The sequence below is a fragment of the Quercus suber genome, unplaced genomic scaffold, assembly GCF_002906115.3.
Source record: "Quercus suber isolate HL8 unplaced genomic scaffold, Cork oak 2.0 scaffold_760, whole genome shotgun sequence".
Taxonomy (NCBI): domain Eukaryota; kingdom Viridiplantae; phylum Streptophyta; class Magnoliopsida; order Fagales; family Fagaceae; genus Quercus; species Quercus suber.
Window position 1 is genome coordinate 125342 of NW_027070196.1, and position 15319 is coordinate 140660.

General features: G+C 33.0%; 1 protein-coding gene across 2 annotated transcripts; it reads left to right on the top strand.

The window, feature by feature from the left end:
* Positions 1–379: 379 nt before the first annotated feature.
* Positions 380–9865, top strand: LOC111985954 (abscisic acid 8'-hydroxylase 2). Of its 2 annotated transcripts, XM_065766948.1 has the most exons (8): positions 380–679; positions 855–1173; positions 1297–1446; positions 1588–1836; positions 2657–2746; positions 4557–4742; positions 5181–5299; positions 9488–9865. In XM_065766948.1, exons 1-8 carry the CDS (start codon positions 453–455, stop codon positions 9585–9587), a joined length of 1440 nt encoding a protein of 479 aa, XP_065623020.1. In that variant the 5' UTR covers positions 380–452; the 3' UTR covers positions 9588–9865. The 2 variants fall into 2 exon arrangements, with proteins under 2 accessions (XP_065623020.1, XP_065623019.1); XM_065766947.1 differs by lacking the exon at positions 2657–2746.
* The last annotated feature ends 5454 nt before the right edge of the window (positions 9866–15319 follow it).

The following is a 15319-nucleotide window of genomic DNA, read 5'->3' on the forward strand; positions in this document are numbered from 1 at the left end:
TAGCAGTGGTACTACAAGAATTTTTTTATTATTATTATTGTAATGAAAAATTGTTACAATAATATTAGAGTTTTTGTAATAGTTAATGCGAAATATTGTAATAAAATTTTAGATAATAAGTTCTTGCAAAAAGAAAAAAAAAAAATCATCGTGATTTTTAAGTTATTGCAAAAAAAAATTTGTAACGTAATCACATTAATAATTTATCACTTTTAAGCTATCACCAGATGTCATAACTTATTTTTGATTTAGTCATGGTCCAAAAAATAAAAAATAAAAAGAGAGCTAGAGCTGCAAGGTGTTTCCATTAGTCCATAACTATGGTGACGTCTGTCTCAAACCCCAACCTCCCCACTCTATAAAAACACCCACACCACCACGACATCTTCCTTCAACTATCACTTCTTGTTCAAGTTGGCCTCTTGCCACCTCTCTATTTTTTCATTAACACCATGCAAGTTTTCTCATTATCACCCCTCTTTGCAATTTTTCATTCTCAGTTTGTCATTCTTATACCATTACTATTCTGTTCTTTGTTGCTGCTCCTACCCTTCGTCCAATGGCGCCACCCCAGACACAAACGCTTACCCCCTGGTTCAATGGGTTGGCCATACATAGGAGAGACTCTCAAGCTCTACACTGAAAACCCAAATTCCTTCTTTTCCAACAGGCAAAAACGGTACACAAAATCACACATAGGGCCCCCCCAGATTCTCATTTCTATGTTGACCCTTTTGTTCATAGCTAGTTCCTATACAGAAACTAATTAAGTAAAATAAGCACACCCAGAAAGAGTAAAAATTGTCTTTTTTACTAGTAAGTTCTGAATAGTTTTTTATGGTCCATTTGTGCAGGTATGGAGATATATTTAAGACCCACATATTGGGATGCCCCTGTGTGATGGTTTCAAGCCCAGAAGCTGCAAGGGTTGTGTTAGTGAGTCGAGCTCATCTATTCAAGCCAACTTATCCACCAAGCAAAGAGAAAATTATAGGGCCAGAGGCTCTCTTCTTTCATCAAGGGGCCTACCATTCAAGGCTCAAGAAGTTGGTCCAAGCTTCCTTTATGCCCTCAGCAATAAGAGGGTCAGTCTCGAAGATTGAGCATATTGCTCTCAAGCTTATCCCAACATGGAACAATTGCACCATTTACACCTTGCAAGAGATGAAGAGGGTATACCCGTTTGTTACACTTCCTGTTTTATAAATATATATTAGCTTTTTTTCTTTTTTTTTTTGGTATGACTTTTCACATTAGAATTCTATTAGGTTTATTCCTATTTTTTGGTCTCTTCAGTACGCCTTTGATGTGGCAATGATTTCGGCCCTCGGTGACCAACATGACTTAGAAATGGAAGGAATAAAAAATTTGTATCATTGCCTTGAGAAGGGCTACAATTCCATGCCTCTAGATCTACCGGGAACTCCTTTTCGCAAAGCAATGAAGGTAATAACTAATAGTCCTACATTGCTTTAAGAACATAATTTGTACCATATGTTGTGATAATGTAAGATAAGGTTTATATATATTTCTAAAATGGGGTTTTGTTTTTTTATAATAATTTTATATTTGCTAATGTTATATAAGGCAAGGAAGCTTCTGAATGAGGATTTGAGAAGAATAATAGAAAAGAGAAGGGAGAGTGGGAAACATGGTGGAGGCTTATTAGGAATATTATTGGGAGCCGAAGACGAGAAGCATAATCAGCTTAGTGATTCTCAAATTGCTGACAATATAATAGGAGTCATCTTTGCTGCTCATGATACAACTGCAAGTGTCCTAACATGGATTCTAAAGTATTTGCACGATAATGGCAATCTCCTAGAAGCTGTGACGGTAAAATTTTCATTAGACCAAATTGGTATTTGTTTGTTCTTCAATTTTAGTCCAAATCTCTATAGATTTTTAGATTAGATTTTTGTTAAAATATGTGTGTGTCTTTTTATTTCCTGAAATGTATTTTTCCACACGGGTATATTTTAATATTCTTGGTTGAGGATTTTTGCTTCTTTTCAAAGCTTTCCCCAGTCATTTGTCTTGATAAAATAAATAAATAATGCAATGATAGGGAGAGATATTGTAGCAGTTGGGACCATTTGATACGTGTGTTTAAATAACTATTTTTAATTTTTTAAAAAATATGTGTGGACGAAAAAGTGTATAAAAATACGTATAATATTATTTAAAAGCTAAAAACATGTGTTTGAACTCGCTTACCAAACAGAGTCGAATATCCAAAAAAAAATAAGAGAAATGACCAATTTGGTAACATTATTCTAGTAACGTTATTTATATTTTTTGAAAATACGTATGGATGAAAAAAAAAATATAAAAATATGTGTAATATTATTTAAATACATATTTTTAATTTTTAAACAACATGTACCAAATAGGTCTTCTTTAAAAAACATGTGTTTGAACTCGCATACCAAATGGGGTCCAATATCCAAAACAAAACAAGAGAAATGACCAGTTTGATAATGTTGTTCTAGTAACATTATTTGTATTTTTTTAAAAATATGTATAAGTGAAAAAGTATGTAAAAATATGTGTAATATTGTTTAAATACATATTTTTAATTTTTAAACAACATATACCAAACAGGGCCTATTTGTTATATTTTTTAATGTTATGCATTGGCAATCAAATGTTTCAGAAGGAACAAGAAGGAATTCAACGCAAACTGTTTGAAGAAAATCGCGGGCTTACGTGGGATGATACTCGGCGCATGCCATTGACTGGCCGGGTATTTTTTTTTTATTTTTTTAATAATTAGCTTCTGAATGAGGATTTGAGAAGAATAATAGAAAAGAGAAGGGAGAGTGGGAAACATGGTGGAGGCTTATTAGGAATATTATTGGGAGCCGAAGACGAGAAGCATAATCAGCTTAGTGATTCTCAAATTGCTGACAATATAATAGGAGTCATCTTTGCTGCTCATGATACAACTGCGAGTGTCCTAACATGGATTCTAAAGTATTTGCACGATAATGGCAATCTCCTAGAAGCCGTGACGGTAAAATTTTCATTAGACCAAATTGGTATTTGTTTGTTCTTCAATTTTAGTCCAAATCTCTATAGATTTTTAGATTAGATTTTTGTTAAAATATGTGTGTGTCTTTTTATTTCTTGAAATGTATTTTTCCACACGGGTATATTTTAATATTCTTGGTTGAGGATTTTTGCTTCTTTTCAAAGCTTTCCCCAGTCATTTGTCTTGATAAAATAAATAAATAATGCAATGATAGGGAGAGATATTGTAGCATTTGGGACCATTTGATACGTGAGTTTAAATAACCATTTTTAATTTTTTTAAAAATACGTGTAGGCAAAAAAATATATAAAAATACGTGTAATATTATTTAAAAACTAAAAACATGTGTTTGAACTCGTTTACCAAACAGAATCGAATATCCAAAACAAAATAAGAGAAATGACTAGTTTGGTAACGTTGTTCTAGTAACGTTATTTGTACTTTTTGAAAATACGTATGGGTGAAAAAAATATATAAAAATATGTGTAATATTATTTAAATACATATTTTTAGTTTTTAAACAACATGTACCAAACAGGTCTTCTTTAAAAAACATGTGTTTGAACTCGCGTACCAAATGGGGTCGAATATCCAAAACAAAACAAGAGAAATGATCAGTTTGATAATGTTGTTCTAGTAATATTATTTGTATTTTTTTAGAAATATGTATAAGTGAAAAAGTATGTAAAAATATGTGTAATATTGTTTAAATACATATTTTTAATTTTTAAACAACATATACCAAACAGGGCCTATTTGTTCTATTTTTTAATGTTATGCATTGGCAATCAAATGTTTCAGAAGGAACAAGAAGGAATTCAACGCAAACTGTTTGAAGAAAATCGCGGGCTTACGTGGGATGATACTCGGCGCATGCCATTGACTGGCCGGGTATTTTTTTTTTATTTTTTTAATAATTGATAAATTTTAGAAATTTATAAATTTAATCATTTAACTTTAGTTGTAACATTAAACCCAAATGCTTGGAAGAGTGGAAAAAACCTTTTTTTTTTAATAATTTTTTTTATAGAAAGTTTTAACTTAAGACATCTGTTCTTGATTCTACTAACTGAAACTTATGCTATTTATTTATTTTGGATAAGATTAAAATAGGCCATTTTGCTTTTAAATAGATTTATTTGGTAACTCTAATTAAATATTACATATTTAAATATGTATACAATGTCATATTATTTAAAATTTTAAATAATAGTATTATTTAATCTCAAAAAAAATAAAATAATAGATATATTTTATTATATTCTCTTTTTAATTTTTAAGTGAAATGGTGAGAGTATATTCTATGATTCAAAATTTATTTATTTATCTAAAAATGTACATGATAATGCATTTTTAGATCTCTAATATTGAACAAAAATTTATGAAATAGATCAAGTTGAAATTGGAGATGGTCTTACTGCCTTCACACTCCATCAACATTAGTGGCAAATTAATTCTAGCTGTCAATTTGTTTTCTTAGTTAAAGTTCATCATGAGTCATGATAAAGTGAATTAATTTCAGGTGATTCAAGAAACACTAAGAACTGCAAGTATACTCTCTTTCACATTCAGAGAAGCCGTAGAAGATGTTGAATTTGAGGGCTACTTCATTCCGAAGGGTTGGAAGGTTCTGCCTCTCTTCAGAACCATTCATCACAGTGCTGATTTCTTCCCTCAACCGGAAAAGTTTGACCCTTCAAGATTCGAGGTAAGTAAGACTTTTCCTAGCGTACCAAAATGCCAGCCTCCCATAAAAACAACTTCTTAGCATATCTGTACCAAGATTCAAGAAGTGGGTCATACACAATGTTATATTCTATCTTGTTTTGGCAGAAATATAAGGTTGTCAATTGTTCGATTATCTTGAAGTGTCTTTTTCATTTCCATATAAATCTTCCTCTACTCAGACCATCTGCGCCTGAAATCTTTTCATGTTTCAGATCACGTGAGCTAGTTTTGTATGTTAGTAAAAAAAAAAAAAAAAATTTTGACTAATGGTAGTAAAAATTTTGTACCATAAACTAGTTTGGAAGTATATATTAAATCCTATTGTATAGTAAAAAATATAGAATATATTGTTTTTTTGGGTTATAGAGAAGACTTTAAAGAGATTCTGGCTTTGGTTTTTGTTTGTGTGATGGAACAGGTGCCACCAAGACCTAACACGTACATGCCGTTTGGGAATGGAGTGCATGCTTGTCCAGGAAGTGAGCTGGCTAAGCTAGAGACTCTCATTCTTCTACACCACCTCACCACTTCTTGCAGGTTCTCTCTCTCTCTCTCTCTCAAATTTCTTCGAGTTTATTAGTACAACCTTAAAAAGTGTTTGATACATGTACTTAAAAACTGAAAATTGTTGTCTAAAAACATGTGTCGAAATACGAAAGTGAAAAAATATATAAAAATACATCTAATGTTATTTAAAAATTGAAAATTGTTGTTTAAAAACATGTACTAAACACCCTAATCACTCACACTTTATCACAAATAGGGCTGCAATAATGGTCCATTTTATGGTACTAATTTCGTTTTGTAATAGTGGAAGATACTCATAACATAGCATCACATATTGTCAACCAGCTAGTATGAGTTCGTGGAAAAAGGTTGTTTGTTTTTGTCTTGGTTGACTATAGAGAGGGGGGTGGTTTCATGCTTTGATCAGTGGTCCATTTTGGGTGTTCCTTAGGCTATGGAAGTGGTCCTCAGTGGCTTTAAAGGCGAGTGAACATAAGTTTTTTCTTGTGAACAGGAAGAGTGGATGCCAAATTGCTAATCAAGCTTACAACCAAAAAAAAAAAAAAAAACCAAAGAATTGTTCACCTACATGTTTCTATACACGTGGCACACATGCAAGACATTTTAGTCAAACGTAACTCTTATATGACCTCTGCATGACATACAAATTAATTAAATTCTCTCAGCTTCATTGTCATCTGTCATCAGCTCAAAAACAGTATGACTGTATAACTGATCCACAAGATTCTTCATTATCGTTTATGAAATCCTTGTCTTCATGTCCATTTTACAATTTAATTACTACTACCATTAAAATTTCCTTATCTTCTTGTGAAATATTGTATCTTAAAAAAATACTAAGTATTTTAATAAATTTACTACTACCATTAAAATTTCCTTATCTTCTTGTGAAATATTGTATCTTAAAAAATTACTAAGTATTTTAATAAATTTATTGAAATTAATCTAAATGATTTTGCACTGGTTACAGGGAAGACATATAGTTTATTTTAGGCAAGATGCCCACTTATAGAATAATGGGCATCTTAAGCTTAATGATAGACACATTTTGACTGCAATATATAGCAGAGAAATTCTTTGTGCTCTCATTTTCAAGAAACTAAATGGGAGTGTTAATTAGATTTTGACTCTACCATCTAAGTCTCTTAATTTTAATTAGTTTTAGACTTCATTATATGGTCCATCTAAGCCTTTAAGTTTTAATTAATGAGTTCTGTTAATAGATTGTTCTTAGGATAATTGTTAATAAACTATTTTATAAAAGTTTTGATCTCTACTTTTATTGAAATATAAAAACTTGTCAAAACAATTAATTCATTTGTTCTTTTCTCATAAAATTTTTCTAAATATACTTCATAAATTAATGTCCTTTAAATGTTTGTTAGCTTTTCCCGTAATTAATTAGTTTTAGATTCTATCATTTACATTTCCCAATTTTTTTTAGTTCTACATTTTATCATCCGAGTCTCTCTACTGGGCAGAACTATTATGGTCCATCTAAGCTGCCTATTAAATAAAGAATCAATGCCATAATAGTACTACCAAATAACATTGGTTTTTTATTGTGTAGAACTATTATGGTCCATCTAAATCTCAAGAAATTATAATATATTTACGGTGGACTACGTCATTTAACCATCATTTTACTAAAAGACTCCTACTTGTTTAAAATCGTTGAGTCAAAAAAAATTTTTTAACAAAAAATAACTATTGATTTAGCAATTTTAAATAAATGAGAGTTTTTTAGTAGAATAATAGATAAATTGCGTGGTCTACTATGAAGGCCGTATAATTTCTCATAAATCTCATAGTGTGGGTTTGGATTCAGCGTTTCCGCTGAATCCTGCGTTACGTTTTTCTCTCCTTTTTTTTTTTTCACACGTTTTAGGGAGACAAAATTTATTGTTCATGAAACAAATGTCATTGTTCACGCACTGTTCATAGGACCTACAGTCACTTTATTCAGAAAAAAAAAATATTTAAAAATAGGTCTCACAGTACTATTCACACATTTAAAAATTATTTTGCTACAGTGTTTTCAGTTTTTAGTTTTCAGTTTAGGAAAAATAAGTTGTATCCAAACGAACCCCTAATTTAACCCTAGTAGAAAGAACTATGTATCATTTTTTTTTTTTTTTTTTTGTGCTGAGAAAGAACTATATATTATTGTCCATCTAAGTTGCCTTGTTTTAATTAGTTTTAAATTATATCGTCTAAACCTCTCAGACATTGATTTCCAAATAGGTAAGACTAGTTTCTCAAAAAATAAAAATAAAAAAACAAAAAATAAAAGGTAAGACTAGTATGATCATGTCACAACTAATAGTATGGGTTTGGATAGCACATTAAGTTGCGGCACGTTTTCAATTTCACGTTTTCTCCCTTTTTTTTTTTTTTTGCCGGCTTTTTTGACTTTGGGGGACAAAATTTACTGTGCATGTACTGTTTATGCACTGTTCACGCAATATTTAATATTAAAAGTGAGTCCCACAATACTATTCACACATTTAAAAATTATCTTGCTACAGTGTTTTCAGCAACAATCAATTTTTAGTAACTTTCAACAACAATAAATGCTATCTAAACAGACCAATAGTCCCAACCGCCATGTTGCTTTTTTTTACCATAAGTGAAAGGGAAGAGATTGAACATAAGTTTTTATATGGGAGAAGACCCTACGAAGCTCCTCCCAGCCCAATCAAGAGGGAATTATATGTTTTGGAAACATGCTGAATTTTTTCCAGTCCAATCATTTTTTTTTTTTGGTAAACAGTCCAATCACCCTTTAAATTTAGGAAAAAAAAACGTTTTAGATTCCAATGGTCTGGGTGGATAATAGATATTCTCCAATTCCAATATCAAATCCAATTACTCATATCTCTATTCTCTAAATTTAACATTAGCCGTTGGATCTACTATGTTGGAGATACGGATCACAGCCCAGTAAAAGGGACACAATTTGCCAGTTGCAGAAACGAGTACAAATGTCTTTGTGTCCTAGCTAAATGTACGGGTCTCCTTAACACCACAACTTTGCTTTGCACTTTTACACCCAGTCGACAATACCTGCCTATGCACAAATTTCAAATTTGCTCTTTTTTTTTTTCTTTCTTCTTTTTGGGGAGGGGAGGGGCCGGGGCCGGGGTGAGGAAATCAATTGGTGCATAAAAACAATATAATTCATAACAAATTTTACCATTGTAATACAAATAGCTAATAATAGATAATAAAGTAGTGGTAATAAATTCAATAAGAGTTGATAATATTTTGTCAGCTTAATCATTGTGAAATTTATTAAGAAAATGATTGCGTCGGTAATATTATTAGGGAAGAATTGAGAATGGTGAGTATGAACTTTATAGAAAATGTTAACGAGTGCCTTTAAGACATTGATTAATAATTTATTTAAAGAAAGTTTTTATAGGAAATGAAAAAAAAAAAGTAATTAATATTTTGATAATTTTTTTCATTTTTCATTAAAGTGGTATCAAAACTTTTTAAAATGAACTATTAACTAGCATGACCCAAGATTTATTTTGAAAAAAATATCTGACTTATGATATTAATTCCCTAATAAATATTATTTATAAAAAACAGTTTTTTAATGAAAAAAAAAAAAAAAAAAGCAACAACAACAACGAATATTGAAGCTTAAAAATCTAGTTTTTTAATGAAAAAAAAAAAAAAAAGCAACAACAACAACGAATATTGAAGCTTAAAAATCTGTGCAATTTATGTTATTTTATGTGGTTGCATCCGGTCTGAGCTCAGCTAATACAAATGCTTCTTTAGTTTTGTGTGTGTGTGTGTGTGTGTGTGTGGATACAGAGGGCGTTTAATACAAATGCTTCTTTAGTTGTGTGTGTGTGTGTGGATACAGATACAAATGCTTCTTTAGTTGTGTGTGTGTGTGTGGATACAGAGGGCGTTTCATTTATTATAATATGAGACTAGTACCTATGGCTAGATACCATATGAATAGCTAGCTAGATACAAAAGGGTGCAATTTTGCAAGGGACAGTTAAAATTTGAACACTTAAAAAAGTCCCCTAGTTCATGCTTTTTCACAATCAAGGTTGGGGGGAAAAATGTTGATATTTCTGTTTGAACTAAAAATTAAGCCCAACAATTTCAAAAGTTGAAATGTTGTTTCTTACTTTCTTTTAATTGTAATCTCATATGTTTGGCTTTATTTAGGTGGCAAGTTGTAGGAGACGGGAATGGTATACAATATGGCCCTTTCCCTGTACCCAGACAGGGTTTGCCTATAAAAGTTGTCCCAAGGAACAAGAAATGAACCTTGAAGAGCATTGAGTGTGTTTTGAGTTCTTGACAAAAATCGAAATGTTATCCAGTGGGTAAAAAGAAAAACACATCTCCCTATTGAGAGTTTCTCTGTTTCTTCTTCTTTTTATTTTTTAATTTATCATTTCTCCATTTTTCAATTGTATTTGCAAACTTTCTTGTTAGGATTTAGTCTAGTATGTAGGATGAATGGGTCAGTGTCAAATGCATTATTAATCTTTGTGTAACATATATCAAAATCCCCTTCAACAAGAGTAATTGTTTTTTGCATTTTGTGAATCTGAGAAGATCATGGTTTTGAGGATCAAAGGTGTGTGGTCTTGAATTTGGATCAAGTAACAGTCACGTTCTTAGATATTTTGCTTTCCTCTCTCTCTTTTTATGGTGCACAAGGTTTCAGTGACAACCTTGGCTAAAATAAGGTCCAAGCTCACATAATGTTGTTACCCAAATAAGGCAATCATTGCAGAGCACGTGGCTAAACTCCATGGATTGGTGGCTGCTGTGGCATACTAAGGTTCCACGTTGGTCTGTGTCTCAGCACAATATATTGGTCTACGTGGATACCTAGCAATGTCCAGTACTCCATTTAAACCCAAAAAAGATTTCATCGAATAGATAAAAAGAAACGTGAGGAAGGAAGGAAACACATTAAAATGAGATTAAACATAGTCCAATTATGTACTATTTATTGGTAGATGTCTTTGTATCCTTGGGAGTTGGGACCACAACTTCTCACATTTAGAGGTTTTGTCATGACTCATGACTCAGAGAAAGCGTTAGCAATGTGGGACTCAGGAATAGGTCACATCACATCACATTTAGAGGTTTATTATCTGAGGAAGGGTTATAACCAAACTCTACCTAATATTATCTCCAAAAAAAAAAAAAAAAAAAAAAAACTCCACCTAATAAACATCTGATGCAGAAAACCAAACTCTACCTAATATTATCTCCAAAAAAAAAAAAACTCCACCTAATAAACATCTGATGCAGAACTCAACGCAGGGTTGCACAACATGCTTATCCAATCAAATTTCATACAAATTCGGAGTACCACATGTTTGTTTACTACAATTCTTCAAAATCATTTAATAATCCTTAAGATTGTTTTGGATTATGCATTCGATCTGTAGATTCACACATAAAACCACTGCCAATCATAATCAATTAACTGAGGGTAGAAAAGTCTCATGACCGTTACCAAATTAAATCACCTCCAAATTCTAGAAAGATTTTCTTATTTCTAGATAAATGATTTGGGAACTACATAGGAACACAGACTGTGGCACCATTGTTCTACTCGTGTGCATGTTTTATGAAATGAAGTGTATATATAAAAGTACCTAGATCATCATATCAAATTCTCAGTTACTACAAAATTCAGCAGAGCATTCAATATAATAACCACAAAATTCGGCATTCCATATGGGCAAGCATGTCCACAATAAATTAATTTTCATTAGTAAGACAAGGGAACCCATTGCTACAAATATTGAGAATATGATGTTGAACAGATCTGCAAATGACACCAAGACCTTTCTTTTTCTTGTTTTTTGGTTGAATGATGGAATCAGTATTTTGTTTTAGTTTTAATAATAACAAAATTTAGAAAAGAGAAGAGACTTTATGAATACAACTTATACAAGATGTAAACAAGGGTTTATCTGCACAGGACAGGACCTTTCAAGGAATACAACAAAAGCTAAGTATAATCATTCCATATACTAGAGCTGAAAGATATATAACGAAACCATTATTAAGTGTCTCGGACTTATTCGCTATACCTGAACTCGTCTATGAACTATCATGAGGACAAACACATCAAAGGAAAACCAAATCTAATTAAGGCAGCCTGGAAACACATGAAACCAAAATGGATTACCAAATGGCACAAGTAAAAATCATGTCAAAAGTAGAGCACAACCGTACATCCAACTTTGAGAAGTATTGCAGAATGGGAAAACCTGCAGAGGTCACTGCATTTTTATTTTACTATACCAAGAAATTAAGAAAAAACATGGTCAAGCCAGCCTGCCATCACACACATAAACTTAAAAAGAGAAGAAACGACAGGATACCAAAGAAAAAAGAGAATCTGGATATCCCAAGACAGAAACATTGGTAGAAATAAGGAGCCAAAATAGGACCAGCTAATCCTTGTCTTTAAGTGCATGAAATCGAAAACCATTAAAAGTACATCAAAGAAAGTGGTTTTTTTAGCTTGTCATAAGAAGAAAACCCCCATGCAAGATTATAAGTGTTCATTATGAGGCTCTTGTAATTTACTGTGTCTGAAATGTCTGGTGCAAAACAAAGCTTATTTCACATCAGATGAGTTGGCTTACATGTGCGCTAGGTGGCTTCCACAATACTAGATCTTTCTCTTTATGGACGTTTTGAGTCCCACATTGCCAGTCAACACACCTTGTCAAATGCTAGTATGTGGGGTTGCCATTTGCTGATACGGAGGGTTGATTTGCAGGCCGGTTCATGCAATAAACATGAGGTCTCTGCCAGGTGCATTGTGCTTTATAACTAGATAATACTCATATGTTGGAAAGTTTTCCTTAACTAAAGAAACAATGCAACCTTCCAGTGTAATCTGTTTTATTGGTAAGCATTCACGCACCCAATGGGGTGTGGAACTTACAACGTGACACACCACCTCCCTGTGACAAGGGGAGGAGGTTTTATTTAAGCTAAAGCTCATTGGTGTAGTGTAAGTTTTCCTATCGTTGAACACATTAGTCATTGGAAAAACTAAAAGGTAACTCAATTTCTAACATAGGGAAACTTTAAACAGGCTTGATCATAAGATCTGCAAAAGTTGTGTAATCTACCAAACAAGAAATGGAAAGGACAATCTATCAGATAACATATGAAAAGGACAATCAACAAAGGGTATTAGGCTATGTAGAGCATGGTTTTGTGTTCAATCGATCCGGTTTGGACCCGACCCAACTTGGGAGCATTATGATTTTAAATAGGTTTTTTTTGTGAGGCTTAGGCTGATAGGAGTTTTTTTTTCCCCTTTTTGGGGTTTTATATATTGTCGCTTCAGAATTAGGGTTTGAAGTATTGTAAACTGTCTCTGTATTATTCTCTCTAACATAGTGAAAATTGTTGCGACTCCATGGACATAGCCCTATTGGTGAACCAAGTAAATCTTTTTGTCGTGTGAGTGTTCTTTGTGTGTGTTCTTCTCTATTTTTGCTTCTAACAAGTTTTGGGAATTAGACTCAATTCCCTTCAAAGGGTCCAATACATAATCAATTAAAAAAGCAACAAGATGTGGATGTATCAAACTCGGACAGAGACTTGAAGTCACCTCATTGGCACTGTATCCTATAGATATTATGACTGATAGGATATGCAGGTACAATCAACAAAGGTTGTTTCAGTCAGTAGCGAAAGGAGATCATGAAATGCTTATTTAATCTGTAGCAATCACAAGACAGCATACTGAAAGATAATCAAGGAAGGATCAAAGCATATCAATTAAATAGCAACAAGATGAAATGTATAAAGCGCAGATGGAGACTTAAACCCCGTTCAATGGCCAATACCCAACAGATAATAGACCTGGTCTAGCTGGTATCTCAAAAAATTTACTCATTGTCTTCATTATTTAAGGGGCGTATAACAAGAAAATTAACAAAGGGGAATTTTATAGAGCCATGCTTGTTGTTGATGTCTTTATTTTTCAAGCAGTCATGCATTTATGAAACCCTTCTCTAGAACAAAATAACTAGCAGTCTCTATATCTTTGAAGAAACAAAAACTATGTATTTAGATCCCAAACACTTGCGCAGCTGATTAATTGGATTAATTCAACAAGATAAGCGTATTCCAAACAAAAAATCCAACATGTAATTCAACCACAGTAATCAATCACGAAATCTAAAGCAACGATAATGAAAGTAGCAAAAACACACAAAGATTTTTGTAACAAAGTGGAAAAACAATGAACAACCTCTTCAATGTAAAAACCAATTCAGGTTCAGGGGATCCAACCCATATAGAAAAAGCAATTACAAATAATCTACTTCCAAACCTTTTGCAAAACTAAACTCAATATTGTACTCTCCGCAAATGCCCCATTTGTCTTCTCACCACATTGACTCAAGCTACTGTAGAATCTTTCTATGTGAATCTCTTTTACAAGTGAACCTCATCTGCAACCTAGAACTCAACAATAACAACCCACTATTGAGAATTAACTCACTCAGCATATGCACACACAACACACATACAATCCACATAAGTCAAAGTATCCAAATCAACCCCCCCCCCCCCCCCCCCCCCCCCCCCCCCCCCAGAGACTTGAAGTCACCTCATTGGCACTGTATCCTATAGATATTATGACTGATAGGATATGCAGGTACAATCAACAAAGGTTGTTTCAGTCAGTAGCGAAAGGAGATCATGAAATGCTTATTTAATCTGTAGCAATCACAAGACAGCATACTGAAAGATAATCAAGGAAGGATCAAAGCATATCAATTAAATAGCAACAAGATGAAATGTATAAAGCGCAGATGGAGACTTAAACCCCGTTCAATGGCCAATACCCAACAGATAATAGACCTGGTCTAGCTGGTATCTCAAAAAAATTTCTCATTGTCTTCATTATTTAAGCGCAGATGGAGACTTAAACCCCGTTCAATGGCCAATACCCAACAGATAATAGACCTGGTCTAGCTGGTATCTCAAAAAATTTACTCATTGTCTTCATTATTTAAGGGGCGTATAACAAGAAAATTAACAAAGGGGAATTTTATAGAGCCATGCCTGTTGTTGATGTCTTTATTTTCAAGCAGTCATGCATTTCTGAAACCCTTCTCTAGAACAAAATAAATAATAGTCTCTATATCTTTGAAGAAACAAAAACTATGTATTTAGATCCCAAACACTTGCGCAGCTGATTAATTGGATTAATTCAACAAGATAAGCGTATTCCAAAAAAATAATCCAACATGTAATTCAACCACAGTAATCAATCACGAAATCTAAAGCAACGATAATGAAAGTAGCAAAAGCACACAAAGATTTTTGTAATGAAGTGGAAAAACAATGAACAACCTCTTCAATGTAAAAACCAATTCAGGTTCAGGGGATCCAACCCATATAGAAAAAGCAATTACAAATAATCTACTTCCAAACCTTTTGCAAAACTAAACTCTATATTGTACTCTCTGCAAATGCCCCATTTGTCTTCTCACCACATTGACTCAAGCTACTCTAGAATCTTTCTATGTGAATCTCTTTTACAAGTGAACCTCATCTGCAACCTAGAACTCAACAATAACAACCCACTATTGAGAATTAACTCACTCAGCATATGCACACACAACACACATACAATCCACATAAGTCAAAGTATCCAAATCAACCCCCCCCCCCCCCCCCCCCCCCCCCCCCCCCCCAAAACGCTTAAATTCCTAATGTCCTTATCAGGGCCCACATTGTATTGCAATGCCCCCTAGTCACATGGTGTTATTAGGTTGGCTCTGATACTATTTGTTACAACCTGAGAAAATGCTAGTCATATCTATGCTATACTACAAAAGGACAATTCAAGTTACAATTGAGACCCCAAGTAATCACTTTATAACCCAGTTTATCCAAGTAAATAACTAATGTGAGACTCAGCACGTGCCCGCACAACACTCACTTATCCAATCCAATCCACATATTTTAGACTATCACATCAACAATCTT

Bases quoted from the DNA above. Each gene is read 5' to 3' on its own strand.
- LOC111985954 (XM_065766948.1), top strand. From the start codon at position 453: ATGCAAGTTTTCTCATTATCACCCCTCTTTGCAATTTTTCATTCTCAG. The intron at 1,174-1,296 runs GTATACCCGTTT...TGGTCTCTTCAG, and splicing joins CCTTGCAAGAGATGAAGAGG to TACGCCTTTGATGTGGCAAT. The intron at 1,447-1,587 runs GTAATAACTAAT...ATGTTATATAAG, and splicing joins CTTTTCGCAAAGCAATGAAG to GCAAGGAAGCTTCTGAATGA.